Raw genomic sequence first — 14,239 nt, 5'->3', positions numbered from 1 at the left:
AGCCCAGCATTACTTGTGCTGTATGAGTTTGCAGATGATTAGAACAAGAAAAACTTGTGGATTTTCTGGGTTTTTTTTCCTGCAAATCTAATCCCAGTAAATCTTAGCATTCCTTCTCAAAGTGGCCTTAGCTACAAATGCTTCACTGGAGTCAGACAACATTAATATTTATAAAATGTCTAACTTGTGCACCTTATAGAGAGTGCAAACTGTTTTGCCTTTGAAACATACCAGACTTTGGGTTTCTGACCATTATTGTGTATCTTCTTCAGATCAAATCACATCCATGGCTTTAAGCATAGAACCAGAGAATTCAGAAATGGGAAAGGCCTTTCTAATTGACTGATTCTCACTGCAAATTCAAGTTGCAATCCTTGGAAAAGAAGAATCTGACTTGAAAGTGATGCTGTTCTTGATACTTATGCAAATGTTTATTAGATAAGGCAAAATTTTATTATAGATGCACATCAGAAGCAGGGTTTGACTGTGCCATAGCTTCATACTATAATCTCAAATAACCTCTCTTCCATTCTCTTAGTTTTCAAGTCTAACTGCAAGCTAACATCTTAGCATTGCACCCACATTTAATATATTTAATCCACCAGTCTTTAGACAAGTCGGAAAACCATCTTTCCGGTGGCATTTGTGAAAGCTCCTCCAGAAATGAATTGCCTCTGTGTAGTCCCCAAAGATGCTGGTTAAAGCCAAGCATAGCTCATTTGCATCAGCCCTGTGATTAATGTTTCCTTCCTGTTTCAGCCTCAGACAGGAACCATAATTGTGTCTCATTTGACTGAGTTGATGGCTGTTGGACTTAACATGTTGAGGGAGGGAAGATCACTTCCACACTGGAATTTTTTGGTTTTGCATACTCAGCTTGATGTGACTGATCCCAAAATCTCATTTCTCTCCAGAATGATGTGAGCAAGCAGTACCTAAACTTTCAGTGCCACAATAAAAGCAGTAGAAAGAGTAAACACTGAATTCAGAAATAGTCACTTTTATTTTTTTCTGACAGGCTCTTATGTGATACAGCTGTAATAGATCCGATTTTACTTTTACGTCTGTTTAACTATGCCAAACACGGTAACTCCCTATCTGCCAGTGTATGATTTATGCCCGTGCAAATATGGAGAAAAGCAACAATTCTTAGGTTACTGAGAAAGTGCTGCAGGCCAGCAAGCAAAATCTGCTTTTCCTCCAGGGCAGATGGAGTTTTGCAAGTCTCCAGTCAATCCAACAGAGATTATTACGATTTCTCTTTGAACAGGACATGAATATCCCTTTGGAATTAAAATGAGCCACATTCGTGACGCTATGCCCCACGGATCAAAGCACTGTGCCTGCCCCAGGCAGCTTCAGGGCCCTTTCTTGACGGAGCAGCTGCCCCAGGAGCTGCAGTGCCAGTTTGTGCTGAAGCCCAGCCAGGTGGCCGTGTGCCAGCAGCTGAACGGTACGTTGTCCTCTCACCCCCGATCTCTCCCCATAGCCTGGCCACCTGGCTCTGCTACAGAAGGCAAATGTGCCGGGCTGGGGGCGCAGGGGAGCGTGCAGGTGTATCTTCCAGCTGCTCGGGGGATTTTGCAGTGTAGCTCTCACTGATCTGAGTGTGCTGTTGTATGTGTGTCATCTTTGTAAGTTACATTTTGACAAGCTGCCTGTCAAGTGATTGTTCTAAAGTCAGCAAAAGAAAGACAGAATCTCTCCCCTGCAATTTTTGTGAGTCTGTTAGCTGCGCTTTTCTCTGCAGCCCTTGCTGTGCTCTGTAACAAGGCAGGGTGGTTTCACGGTTCAAGAGTCAAGGCTTGACTTTGGCACAGCATTCCCATGCAACATTTGGCAGCATCCTTCATGTCAATAACGTACTTGGGATCACACACCTACCTCACTGGGACTCTCAAGTGGCAAAGTCTAGGCAGGTAACTTAGGTAGCTAGATGAGGTGAGCAAACAGAACTTTATTTCAGTGCTCTTTGAGTAAAATAAAGAAGGTAATATTTTCTTCTGCCTTTGGCCTTGATGCTGTAGAAATATACGCACCTACTCTCTGTTTTGCACTCTGTTGTCAATGACACAATGACTGCTCTCTGCTCACGATAAAACAAATAAGGAGATAGTGACAGGATTGGGAAATTAGACTTAGGGTAAGGATACATCCCATGGTGTGTTTTTGTTGTTCTTAACACTAGCATTCTCAGCTCATTTAGGAACTCTGCCCTACTTCACCATTAATAACCATATCATAGAAAAAATAACATCTACACTGTTATCTTGGGCACTCCCCAATACTTAAGATCTCCCACGATATATTAATAGAATCCATTTGTAATGGTTTTAGAAATTAAATAGAGTGGAGCTATACCAGAGTCCATTACAAATTATTCTGGAAATTGATTATATTCTATATAAATTAATTTCCTTTCCACATGCATTTATCCACCCCCTTCCCAGTAATTTGTATCATATATTACTTCATGGCATATTTTAAGAATGAGGCAATCTAGCAAAGGGGTGTAATTAGGTTTACAGGCCCTGCTTTGGCAGCTGATGTTGACTGGCAAAAGAAAATAGAAATGCAAATCAGGCCTGTAGAGTTCTAATGCAGATGTGTTGTCATCAGTGCTGTGCAAGCTGCAGGAGTGGAGTGAGCCTGGCTTGGGGCAGCAGAAGCCTGGGGCAGCCTGCAGGTCATGCACAGGGACTGCACTAAACGGGAGAAAGAGGCTTTCAGTCCATTCAGCTTTCCTTCTTTCATCAGACAAAACCTGTTAAAGTGATGCAGAGGTGTAACTGCTTGCAAAGCAGGTTAGCTCCCATACAGCGCTGTTCTTTGTGCTTTTCCTAACTGTTTTGGGTTTGGAAAATGGCAAAAATTACCTGCATGTAAGCTAAGGCTATGATCTGGCATTTGAGCTTCAAATCAGCAAGCCAAAATCTGTGTTGGGTACCCACTGGGCATACTGCCACAAACAGAGAAAATTCACTATCTGTAACCTCACACTTCACTGCTACATGCTGTGCTGTCCTCCCTGCCATCACTTCCCTGCAGCGGGATACCACTGTGCTGGATGTGCTGTCCCTCCTGGAGGCAGCCAGGAGCAGCTGCCCAGCTCCACCAGTGTGCACCACAGTGAGACAGCAGTGTAGGTGCTGACTGGCAGGCATGACTGACAGCTGGCCCTCATGTCAAGTAAGTGGCTGTGTGGACACCAAATGTGGTGGTGTAATTGCATCAACTGTCCTGGCAGGATGGTTAAAAAAGTACAGGAGAATTTTCTATGTGGGAGAAATGGAATGTTTCTGTTGCCTCTGCTGTAGCCTCTCAGCATGTAACAGGAATGGTCACCTACCAGTTAAACATAGCCATTAAATGATGCTCATGAGCACATTGTTAAATAGAGCTGAAGATTTATTTAGAAGTTTCTGGTTGGTTTCAAGTAGAGTAAATGCCATTTCCATGGCTAGGACACTAACTATGAATAGACATTCCCTTCATGTAAAATATGAGCAGAAGAGGTGGCTGCTCGGAGCTCTGACCAAAATTTTCCAACAAACTGGTATTACTTTTTTCTGATTCTGGCTTAGAATAATCCACCAGAGAAAGGCCATGAGGTCTTTATGTGGAAGTACTTCTGCAGAACAATAATTGGCATCTGTCTTGGCTGAGAGCAATGTGGCCTTCTCCTAGTGTTATAACTTTGCACAGGTTCAAGGAAAGAAAGTGTACACCCACCCCTTCTCATCTTCTCTTCAGCTTAAGGACCACCCTTAAAAAGATGATATGAAAAGGATGAGTTTTCCTGTATTTCAGTGAATGTTAGTTTTTAAGGGACAGGGCATTTCATTGCCATTCACCAGTTGTTGGTTTCTGCCCTGGTATGCTGAAGAACACTGGCTAAGATTTCCTTCCTGTCCCAGGAGAGAGCTGCAGTTCGTTGCAATGACTCCTTGTTCACATTCTCAGTTTGAGACATGGCTGTTAAGGGAGGAACCATCAGTAAGAGACTGAGAAGAGTTCCTAATTTTAAGACTTTTTTTAAAATTCACTTCTGCTATTCCTTGTTCTCCAAAATACCATCCTAATTTTTGCTTCCACTGAGATCTACAGGGTTTACAGAAAAAAAACTAGTACGTATTTGACATTGTGTCACTAAAATGCTGGCAAACCTCAGTTTGCGAAGCAAACCTTATTCAGGTGCTAATATCCAGCTCATCTGAAGGAAAAAAAAATGTCATTTTGGAAGTTACAGGTCAGTTATGGTCTCCCAAAACATGATGTGTCAAATAAAGCCTTAGACACTGCCAGACTTACATTTCTTGAAGCTTTGGACTACTTAAAATGTATAGCCTCATTATTTTTTTATGAAAAGCATTTTTCTTCAGGCTTTCACATTCATATGTTCACATTTTGAGTTACACTGTAACTTTTCATCCTGTAAGCATCTAATGAAAAGACTTCCACCCATTCCCAAAGGGAGCATGATCTGGAATGGAATGGCGTATAATGAAAATCACTCTTAGAGCTAAAAACCAAATTCTAATAAAGTACAGGAGAGAAAAGTATTGGAGAGAAAAATCTGGTATTGTACCACAGTCCTTAATTCTGCAAGCCTTGGTTCTGGCCTCCACAACAGCAGAAGTAAAATGTTTGGGAGAACCAGCTAATTAAAATGTGTATGGGGTAGGCAAGCAACTAAATCAATGCTGATTGGCTTTGAAAACATCTCAGAAAGGAAAAATATATCAGAATAAGTTTTTCCCATTTAGCACTTCTGTCATAAACAGTCTGCACTCCTTTTCCTTTCAGCAGTAACCCATGCTGTTAAGAAGACTTCACAGTGGCTGATGTTGAGAAAGGCCATATAAAAACCCCCTTTTTGTGACCCAATACCAGTATTTCCTTCTCTCCACAGTGCAAACGAGAGTTTCAGTTAGTACACCTGTGTCGATATCGGATGAGATATGTTACAATGGAGACAAGCAGAACCCATCAGTGTGCTGGCAGCATGCTGCAATGCCATCTGGAAGGCATTGATTAAAGGGCAGGCACCGTCCCTGGGCCACGGTCAGCAAATGCTTGGAGTGAGGACACTGATGATACTCTTGCATTGTGGAGAAGAGAGCAAAGGCAGTGGCTTTTCTTGGCCTGAAAATGCCCTACCCCATTAGTTGACTCTCTGGTGGTATTTGTGGGGAGAGTCTCCCACATTGTCAGGAGAGCTAGGATCACCCTGGACAGCATGCTGAGGTGAGGGCAGTGGATTTGCCCCCATGGGTGGAAAATGAGTTATTTAGCAGAGTGCAGGTCTGTGTGAAGTCAGTAGGCTGAGGTTTGCCAACCTGCACTTGGTGGAGAGTGCTGACGCCGCTCCAGCAGTGCAGGGCAGATCCTGGTGATCCCCTTCAGGGCATGAGTGAGGCAACACATTCTACACACACACACACACACACAGAGGTATGTACATGGTGGATTAGGCTTAGATGGATGCAAGGAGTTGGTGGAGTTCATGACATTTTTTCCTTTGAAACCATAGCAACCACCAAAACCCAAACACTGGAACTAGAATTGAAATGCATTTCTCATAATAAACACCTTTCTCTTTCCCTAGACTTAAGCCAAAAGTCATTTAAAAGGAAAAGATCTATCATAAATTGGGCTTTTTGGCGTGGCCCAGGCAGTCACTTGGACAATGCACCCCTCTCCTCAACATCTGCTGCTCCTGGGAAGCTCTTTGGCCTCTTACTAACAACCATCTGTGAGGATGACAACCTGCCCAAACCCCTCTTGGTGAGTCCCAAGCTCAGGGTTGGGTCTTACAGTGGTGGAATTTCTCTGTATGGTAAATATGGATATGTATGTGGAGGTGGATATGGATATGGATATGGAGGATATGTTTGTAAATGGGACATTGAAATTACCCAAATAAAGAAACCAGAAGGGTTTCCATAGGGAAACCTCATTTGTGATTCCCAGCAAGAACTTTGGTTTTGAACATATACTGTGGTCAGCCCCAGTTAATAACAGCTGGAGAAATGCATGTGATCAGTCTGCTGCTCTGGGCTATTTCTCCTTTATAGCCCATGCTGTAAGACTGATTTCCTAATCCTCACACAGTGTAAATAAATGCCACATTCACACATAGTTTTTAAACCACTCCCAAGACCTTTGAAAAATCCCCACATCCATAAATGTCTCATCTGCTGTCCCATGTAGGCAGCCCACGCATGCATAAAAATGCCACCTGCCCATAACTAGGCAATTTCAGAGCCTTTCTTGAAGTCATTCCAGGGCAGGCAAGCACTCCTGACTCCTCATTTTTGGTCTGACAGCACCACTGCAAAAAATAGGTGGCAATGTGGAGGCTACAGTAGCATCTTTTCATCCTGTCTTGAGGGAGCACTGGTGCTGTGGGTGCTCTGAAAACCAGCCTAGGACCATGAAAAGGTTGTCCTAGAGCCCGTTCCTAGGCGTAATTAGGGCATGTATGTGGCATTTTTTGGTCATTAGAAAGCCCTGTTGTCAGTACAGCAGCTGAAGTATTTACAGAGTGGGAATGAGCCCTGCAAGACTGGGCCCTTCATCCTAACAGCCTGACTTCTGGCTGGGGGAAATTGCCAGAACCCCACTGAAGTCAGTGGGGTCATACTAGTTTACAAGAAGAGATGTTCTGTCTCCTGAGCTGGTGCTTGATGTGCAGCTTTATCACTGCCTCAATAATGAATCATACCACAGTGTTTCAGGTCTTTTAATAGTGTTTCAGTTTGAAGGAGAAGTGTGATTTTTATTATTTAGGTTATTTAAATAAGCCCTCCAGAGATGGACTCTGTATGGCTATGATCACCTTCTCTCTGTTTAAGAGATGAGCCAATGCTGCATTTCAGAACTTTCTCCAAAACATAAATAATAGTAAATTTTTATTTGAAAAAAATCCCCAAAGTTACTAAGCATAGAATCACAGCTTGGTAGACTTTGTGCTTTGAATTTTAATTTGAATTTTAAATTTGTGTTTATACCACAAAATATAACTTACTTCTGAATTCATGCAGCATCTCTGGAGAACAGAATGCTGGGAGACTGAATGGGATTTACCTGCAAGAGAAAGAAAAGATCTGGGATGAATGCTGAAGGCATGCTGGATAACTGCTTCAGAGCTTCCAGCTTGCTTTCACAGCTGAAGGGCTCTCTTTTAGCCATTGCAAAAGATCTTTGTAAAGTGTTTCTTTTAGCCATTGCTAAAAGAGACACTGAATTTTCTTGCACCATAGCTTCATTCTTGTAATTTCATCTTGGCACGGTTAGTTTGATGGGGGCTTCCCATTTTTATCTTGTGAATACTTTGTTTAAAATGTATTTTCAAAGGGTTTGTTCATGTGCTAACATCCTGTGCTGTGGGACTCAGCTTGTTTTGATGGGAGAGCTCTAAGTTCCTGCAAAGAGAATGAAAATGCTGACATGAGTCCTGACATGGAGGTGCTCCTCCAAAGCATCTGCACTTCTATAAATTCTTGATCTTGGACTTCTGCAAGAGTGAGAAAGAAACATTAAAGAATAAAAGCAAAAATAATAGCTTCCATTAGACTTATTTCCTCTGCTGTGTGGCAGGAAGACCTACCTTACAGCCCAGACCAAGAAAGTCCCCAAACTCCATTCCTTATCCATTACTATTCACTAATTCAGTTTAATGGTGATGGACCAGTGTCCCAGGACCCTCCCTCCGTGTCCCTTTTCTTGCTATCATTTTTGATAGCTTGGTCCTCAGGCCACTGTGTGTATACAGATAATCCCAGAGATGTCTGCACGTGTTTCCCCTTTCGAAGAGATACACATGACACATTCTACATTGCATGGAGCAGGCCTGCAAGAGTTGGCCTGCATGTCTGAGAGATGGCCCTCAGGAGACTGCAGAGAACTAAGCATCTGGCAAATATCCTGAACCTGTTATCTCAGGAGAATTTTCTGCATTTCCTATTCTCCTTGTTTTCTTCTTACTATTTAATATAAAAAATCAGTCCCTCCTGTTATTTTAAAAGCTAGGCAGGAATCTGCCTGTTTTCCCTTCTCTGTAATAAGCTGTCTACTTGTTTAATCCTATGCACCCTCACTGGCTTCAGGGAAGCCACAAGCTGAGCTTTATCCCCCTTGGAGTGACCTCCCAAGCAGGAGCACCTTGCCTCAGAGCTGGTTCTGCTGACAGTCCTGAGCTGCTTGCAGAGTCTGATACCGCTCACGAGCAGCAAAGGGGTAAAAACCTGACTCTGATCTGCTGTAGAAGTGCAGATATATATTAACAAACAAAGCACTTTCTAGATTAGATTAAATTCTCTTTTTTTTTCAGATATCAACAGTGAAACAGAATTCTGTCTGTGGTTGGTGATAATATTAACTACAATGATGAGCAGTGAGGGTCTCATATCTTTCTGCAAAGCAGTGTCTGGCTGAGGCCACTGTCAAATGCAAAGCTTTGAATTAGACAAACCACTCTCCTTCTCCCATACCACAGCATTTATATGTTTAAATGACTTGGCTGAAACTTGCACAGGTCCTGGTTTATGAAGAAAGTTCGTGCTCAGCAGTGGCAGCAGAGTATTTCGGAGGGGATGTTTTCAAAAATGAGAGCCCCAAATCACAATTTTGCTGTGCAGTTTGGCATGGTTTGGAGGGTGAGCCTTAACTTGTGATTTCTGATATTTTTTAGGACTAAAAGGTTTTTAGCTGTGGCAAAAATGGCAAAACTACATTTTAATGGCACTGGACAATAAAATATACTTATGAGAAATCCTCTCTGCCTTTTTAATTTTTTTAGGACATGCTTTCCCTCCTCTACCAAGAGGGGCCTTCCACCAAGGGTATTTTCAGACGCTCTGGAAATGCAAAAACATTCAAAGAGCTAAAGGAGAAGCTTGATTCAGGCACTGAAGTGGACCTGGCCCACGAATCCATATTTGTGACAGCATCTTTGTTTAAGGTATGTGAAGAATATTCCTGTCTCTCTTCTTGAGTGAGAGCAGCACAGATCCTGTGCTCAACCAGGGAAGGCTTTTCTCCAGGGACAGGCCCAAAGAGGAATAAACTAACAAGAGTAGGGTGGCACATTAACCTTGTGAGGATCTCCACAAGAGGCTACCACTGAATTAGGATGAGGAAGAGGAGTAGCCAGCTTGTTTTGCTGACAGCTTTCCTGAGGTCTGTACTACAGCCTGGTCCTGTTACTCTGCATATGAAACACTAAAAGGCATGTATGCAGACCAGTCTCTTTACACATCAGTACTACCCTATACTGCAAATCCTAGTGAGTTTATAGTGTTGCATAAAGATTTGGATTATTTTTTCCATGCATTATACAGTCTTGTATGTCAAAACGAATGTCCCTTGTGCAAAGAAAGCATCATAGCTTCCCTTACCCTAGCTATTTTGGGAAGCTGAGATTTGACCTTCTTCCTAAACTTCAATGATTTCCATGCCCATGGTTGAGATGTTAGGAAAGAGGAGTAGCAGGACTATCAATGACTAGTTTAAGTACTCCTTTGATTAGGGGAAGGAAGGTAGTGATGCCTTAGAGTGCTTATGGTCTGGAGGTATTTGAGCTTGTCAGCTGAGGAGAAGAAACAGAGACTAAAGATGAAATAAAGCGATAAGTAAAGACACACTTTATGTAACACCAAAATATCTGGTCTCACTGCAGATCTTTTAGTTCAGCAAAATCAGATGAAGCATTCAAATACCTCTATTTTGACAGGAAAGGGTAGAGAAAGGCTGGAAATTAATCACTTTAAGCATAATCTAAAGTGCCTCTATCTCAGATGATTTTCTTCTGGTTTTGGTGATTGTGTGTAACAATATACTTGCCAGTGAGTGCTGTCCTATTGATACATCCTCTTGTATCTGTGTTTCTTATTCCTACTCCCACACATGCCCCAGAACAGCTGCTCACCTGTTTTGTTCTTCTTTTCTCTTGATAAGGATTTTCTTCGCAACATCCCAGGCAGTATTTTATCATCCCAGCTGTGTGATAAGTGGGTCTCTGTGCTGGATCAAGGAAATAATGAAGAGAAGATAAAAAACATCCAAAGGTAGTTATTTATATTCTCTACGTTATTTTCTTATAAATGTATATACCAGAATGCAGAATCACAAATTTTTAACTTGCAATTATATTTTTTAACAATAACATCTCTTTGACGCCTTCCCTGGTTTAATTAGTGGACCATGTTACCCTGTTTCTGCATTTCCATTATATTGACTTGTGTATATCTATGGAAAGTGGTCACTAATGTGAAGAATTCTGTTTTTATATGTTTTCAGGTTAATAGAGCATCTCCCCAGAGCTAATGTTGTTCTTTTACGTTACATCTTTGGAGTACTGCATGGGATAGAAATGCGATCCGAAGAGAACCAGATGAATGCCTTTAATCTAGCTGTCTGCATTGCACCTAGCCTGCTCTGGCCTCCTGTATCCTCCACTCCTGATATAGAAAGTGAATTTATTAAAAAGGTAAGAAACACTTAGGTGTAGCAGCAAACCAAACTACCCTTCATCCCATTCAACCAGACTGTGGGTTGCAAACATGAAAACACCCAGTACCTCTTCAAATCAGGACTTGTCCTCTTATCATGGCTCCAGCAACATTCATCAATCCATTGTCATAACCTTCCTGGAAGAAGGGGAGAGAGGTCATAAAGCAATGCCCAGTGTATCAGCAAAATGCTTCTCTCATCAAGAAGACTTCTGGTTGTGGTGACCTTGTAGCAGGACAGAGTTGAATGGAAAAGATGTTTACAAGGATGTGTACCAGGACAGTTTATCAGGCCCAGGAGACGGAGAGAGTAGTATCTGGCTGCCTTCATGGATGACAGTTTGCTCCTGTTCTTCATCTGTATGGTGAGCTTGTCCTGAGTTGAGTAATAGAAGATCTGACATCTCTCTCCCATTGCTTTGTTGCAGATTTCTAGTCTGGTACAGTTCCTAATTGAGAATTGCTGCAGGATTTTTGGAGATGAAATTACCTCTCTCTTTGGAGACATACTGATGACATGCAAGAGAGAGAACAGCTCAGGTAATGCAGTTTGATGTTTTGATCCCATTAAGACAGATAAAGTCAGCCAGGCAAAAGATTAGTATATTCCATGGAAGAATGCTGTTCCTTCTTCATATGGTGTTCCCAGATACTTCTGTTCTCTTTCCATTCAATTCCCCAAAGAATTAGTCATAATCACTCATTCAACTTACCATAGACCTTGATCATATCACAAAATGCTTTCACAAACACTCTTGCTCCTATACCGGTCATCTGAACCACTACGGTTAAAAAAGGAGGGAGGGGAAACAAAGAAAATAAAAACAGAAAAAAATCTCTCAAATCTAGAATTTTTGCATCAGCCTGTGTTTTCCTAAAATATCAGGAGGTCAGTGATCAACAATGGTCATAATACAGCTGTCATACCATTACGTTAGGGTTGAAAGTGTCTATTCACTATCAAAAGAGACAGATCTCCAGAGTTTCAATGGGACATCCAGATTTTGCTGCTAGCACAGAAAAATCATGGAACTGGTGACTGAAAGTGTTTGGCAGACTAGTTGACAGAGGTTTCCAGTTTATCATTAATGCTTTTTTTCTCTCCAACCCTCTAATTTTGGCTGGAGTTTTGTGGCTCTCCTTAAAGTATTTCTAAAGCAGCATTTTTGTAAAATCAATTTTGTCACAGGTGGCCTGTACTGAAAGTGGTAACGGCACTTGTGTCAGCATGTCTGACTGACTGTGTGTGCCTGTTTCAAACTCCTCATGCTCTGCCTCCAGTGAGATTGGGTGAAATTTGGCCTGCCCCCTTCCCAGGAGTGAAGCACTTGGGATCTGCTGTGCTGGGATGTGCTGGCAGTGAGAGCTCAGACCCACGACAGGTCACAGCAGCTGAAGGAGCTTTCAGGCAGGCACTGAGGCATGGTGGCTGCCCATGCATGAACCGTGTCTGCTGCAAATGTGAGATAAGGCAGCTTAACCTGACCCAGAGCAAAAGAAATTTAATGTAATTCCAATTATTGCAGATAGAGTCCAGGTGTGCACTGCTCAGTGCAAATGAGGTGGCTGTTTAAGCTGACCTTAAAACTTCACAGTGTTGCTCTTAGAAATTGTATTTTCTGGAAGAAGTAGAGGTAAGAAGTATGCTCTGTTCTCTTCATTTGTCTAAAAGAAGGAAAGAAAGGTTAAATGTTGCTTTTAATGTCCAATAATGAAAAGAAAAAAGAAATAAATTACCATATATGTATGTATATACATAAATTATTGTTTACAGCTGGATTAGCCACTATCCACTTAAAAAAACCAAACCAAAGCAAAATCACAACAAAAACCCCCTAACCCTTATTTGTGCCATTATCCTGTATTTCTTGACTGTACAGTAGCTTAGTACTCACTTCAGCTTCTCCAGTTCAAAATTAAGAGAGTAATTTTTAATGAAATTACTAGTACTTTTGCTTGAAGAATCTTTACAGGGCAAATGCTCCTTAAAGGATATTTGCCAGAAAAAAAAAAAAAAAAAAAAAAGAAGCTGCTTGTCAAAAGGGTGGTTCAGTCACTGATGTGTTAATGCTTGGTTTGTCCTTGCAGATGTTGCTTCTCTCCATCAGAATGACTCTTCCTATGACAGCCTGGAAAATGAGGCAAATGATGAAGCTGACTCTTCCTCCAGTGACTGGATTAAAACCCGTGATCTGGATAACAGAAGCAGGGAGTCTGTCTTCACTCTGAGCGATGGCGATTCGGAGCAGACAGAGGTGGATGAAATCCAAAGCCAAACCAAACTGAAGCAGTTGGCAATTTCTGCCGACGTGCACCCGCAGTTTTCCGTGCAAGAAAACTCAAATGAGTCTCCCTACTCCAGTGGTTTCCCCTCAGCAGCTACCTCGGGTGCTCCCAAGACTGTGAGGAGGCACCGGCGCTCCTCCGAGCCTGCAGTTGGCCTCCAGAGCTCCAGCTCCGCCCGCGCCGATGCTGGGCGCGAGAAGGCAATGCGCAAAGCCAGCTGTGACGTTGTCCTGTCTCATGAAGATGAAGAGTGTCTCTGCCAGCGCCGGTCGTTGCAGGTGGAAAGGCAAAAGCTCAGCAATCAGAGCTTGCTTGTAGGGATTAACGTTGGTAAAAGTGACAACACAAACGAAAACGTTGAAAGGAAAGACCTGTCTCATTGTCTCCTGCCTCCAACGCCAGAGGGATTAAATATTTGCTCAGGATTTAGCTCTTTTAGCCGGTCTTCTTCTGGGACATCTCCATCTGTGTCATCAATCTGCTCCCTGGACAGCGCTTTCTCCCACTTTTCAGACCAGGCTCTGTTTACCTTAAGCGAAACCTCCTCCCCTTTCGATAGCGCTTTCCAGTTGCTAAAGAAACACGAGGACACTGCTGCTGCTGTGGCTGATGACTGTTTTCTTCCACCCACCGCGGTGCCACCATCTCCACAACCTACTGACACTGGGGCTGACAGGGGCTTGGTGGGGCCCAGCAGCAGGTCAGCACCCCTGAAACCTACCGACGGAGTTGATGGCTGTTTCATTAAGCCTGACCTTCAGCCATTGCCTCTGAAAGTCACTGGGAGAGACAGACTTCATGATCAAAGAGGTGGTCTAGAAAAGCATTACAGCAATCCAAAGTTTGAAGAGACTGACCAAAGCTTTTTGCAGAGGAATCTTAATGCTTAAAATAAACACCATAAAGAAAATGCCTTTGGTGTTGATGTGTGTTCATTTTAAGTTTAACATCCAGATTGTTCAAATTTAATTGAGCAGTCTCCGGACTCACAGGTTTTCTTTTTTTAGGAAACTGAATGAACATTGCAGGAATAATAAAACTTGCTGAGAAGCAAGCAAAAAGAAATCTCCTGAAAATCTGGAAGGGACCCAGGAGGTAACTAAGGCCAGTGTCCTCTTCCCTGACCCTGCGAGGGCAGCGGGCTGCCTGCTGGGCCTCTCTCCTTGACCACTTGAGTGTTGAGCCTTGCAGATGTGAGTCCCAGTCCTTTGTGCTTTTGATGTAGCGTGCAAAGTCAGCATAGCTTCCATAACTGTGGTAATATACTACTGTTCTGAAACTGATAAATATGACCTTCATTGTCCTCTAAGGAATAAGTGTGTTGTTTTCTGTATGTTTATACAGTATGTTCAATAGGTGTAGTTATTTCTTTCATGCTGCAAAAGAAAGAAAAAAGTAAGCCCAAAAATATGTAAAGGGAAATGCTGAATCTTGTAACT

General features: G+C 42.5%; 1 protein-coding gene across 6 annotated transcripts in view; it reads left to right on the top strand.

The window, feature by feature from the left end:
• Nucleotides 1–13,714, top strand: part of ARHGAP20 (Rho GTPase activating protein 20) — a 56,511-nt gene extending 42,797 nt beyond the window's left edge. For all 6 annotated transcript variants that reach the window (XM_053935394.1, XM_053935399.1, XM_053935397.1 and 3 more), the window contains 7 exons: nucleotides 1,271–1,453; nucleotides 5,609–5,787; nucleotides 8,804–8,965; nucleotides 9,961–10,070; nucleotides 10,303–10,492; nucleotides 10,943–11,054; nucleotides 12,603–13,714. In XM_053935394.1, coding sequence (XP_053791369.1) covers nucleotides 1,271–1,453; nucleotides 5,609–5,787; nucleotides 8,804–8,965; nucleotides 9,961–10,070; nucleotides 10,303–10,492; nucleotides 10,943–11,054; nucleotides 12,603–13,690 — 2,024 coding nt within the window. In that variant the 3' untranslated portion in view covers nucleotides 13,691–13,714. The remainder of the gene's footprint in view (nucleotides 1–1,270; nucleotides 1,454–5,608; nucleotides 5,788–8,803; nucleotides 8,966–9,960; nucleotides 10,071–10,302; nucleotides 10,493–10,942; nucleotides 11,055–12,602) is intronic.
• Nucleotides 13,715–14,239: the final 525 nt, after the last annotated feature.

This window comes from Vidua chalybeata, chromosome 2 (assembly GCF_026979565.1).
Source record: "Vidua chalybeata isolate OUT-0048 chromosome 2, bVidCha1 merged haplotype, whole genome shotgun sequence".
NCBI lineage: Eukaryota > Metazoa > Chordata > Aves > Passeriformes > Viduidae > Vidua > Vidua chalybeata.
This window is presented reverse-complemented; position numbering and strand designations above follow the sequence as displayed.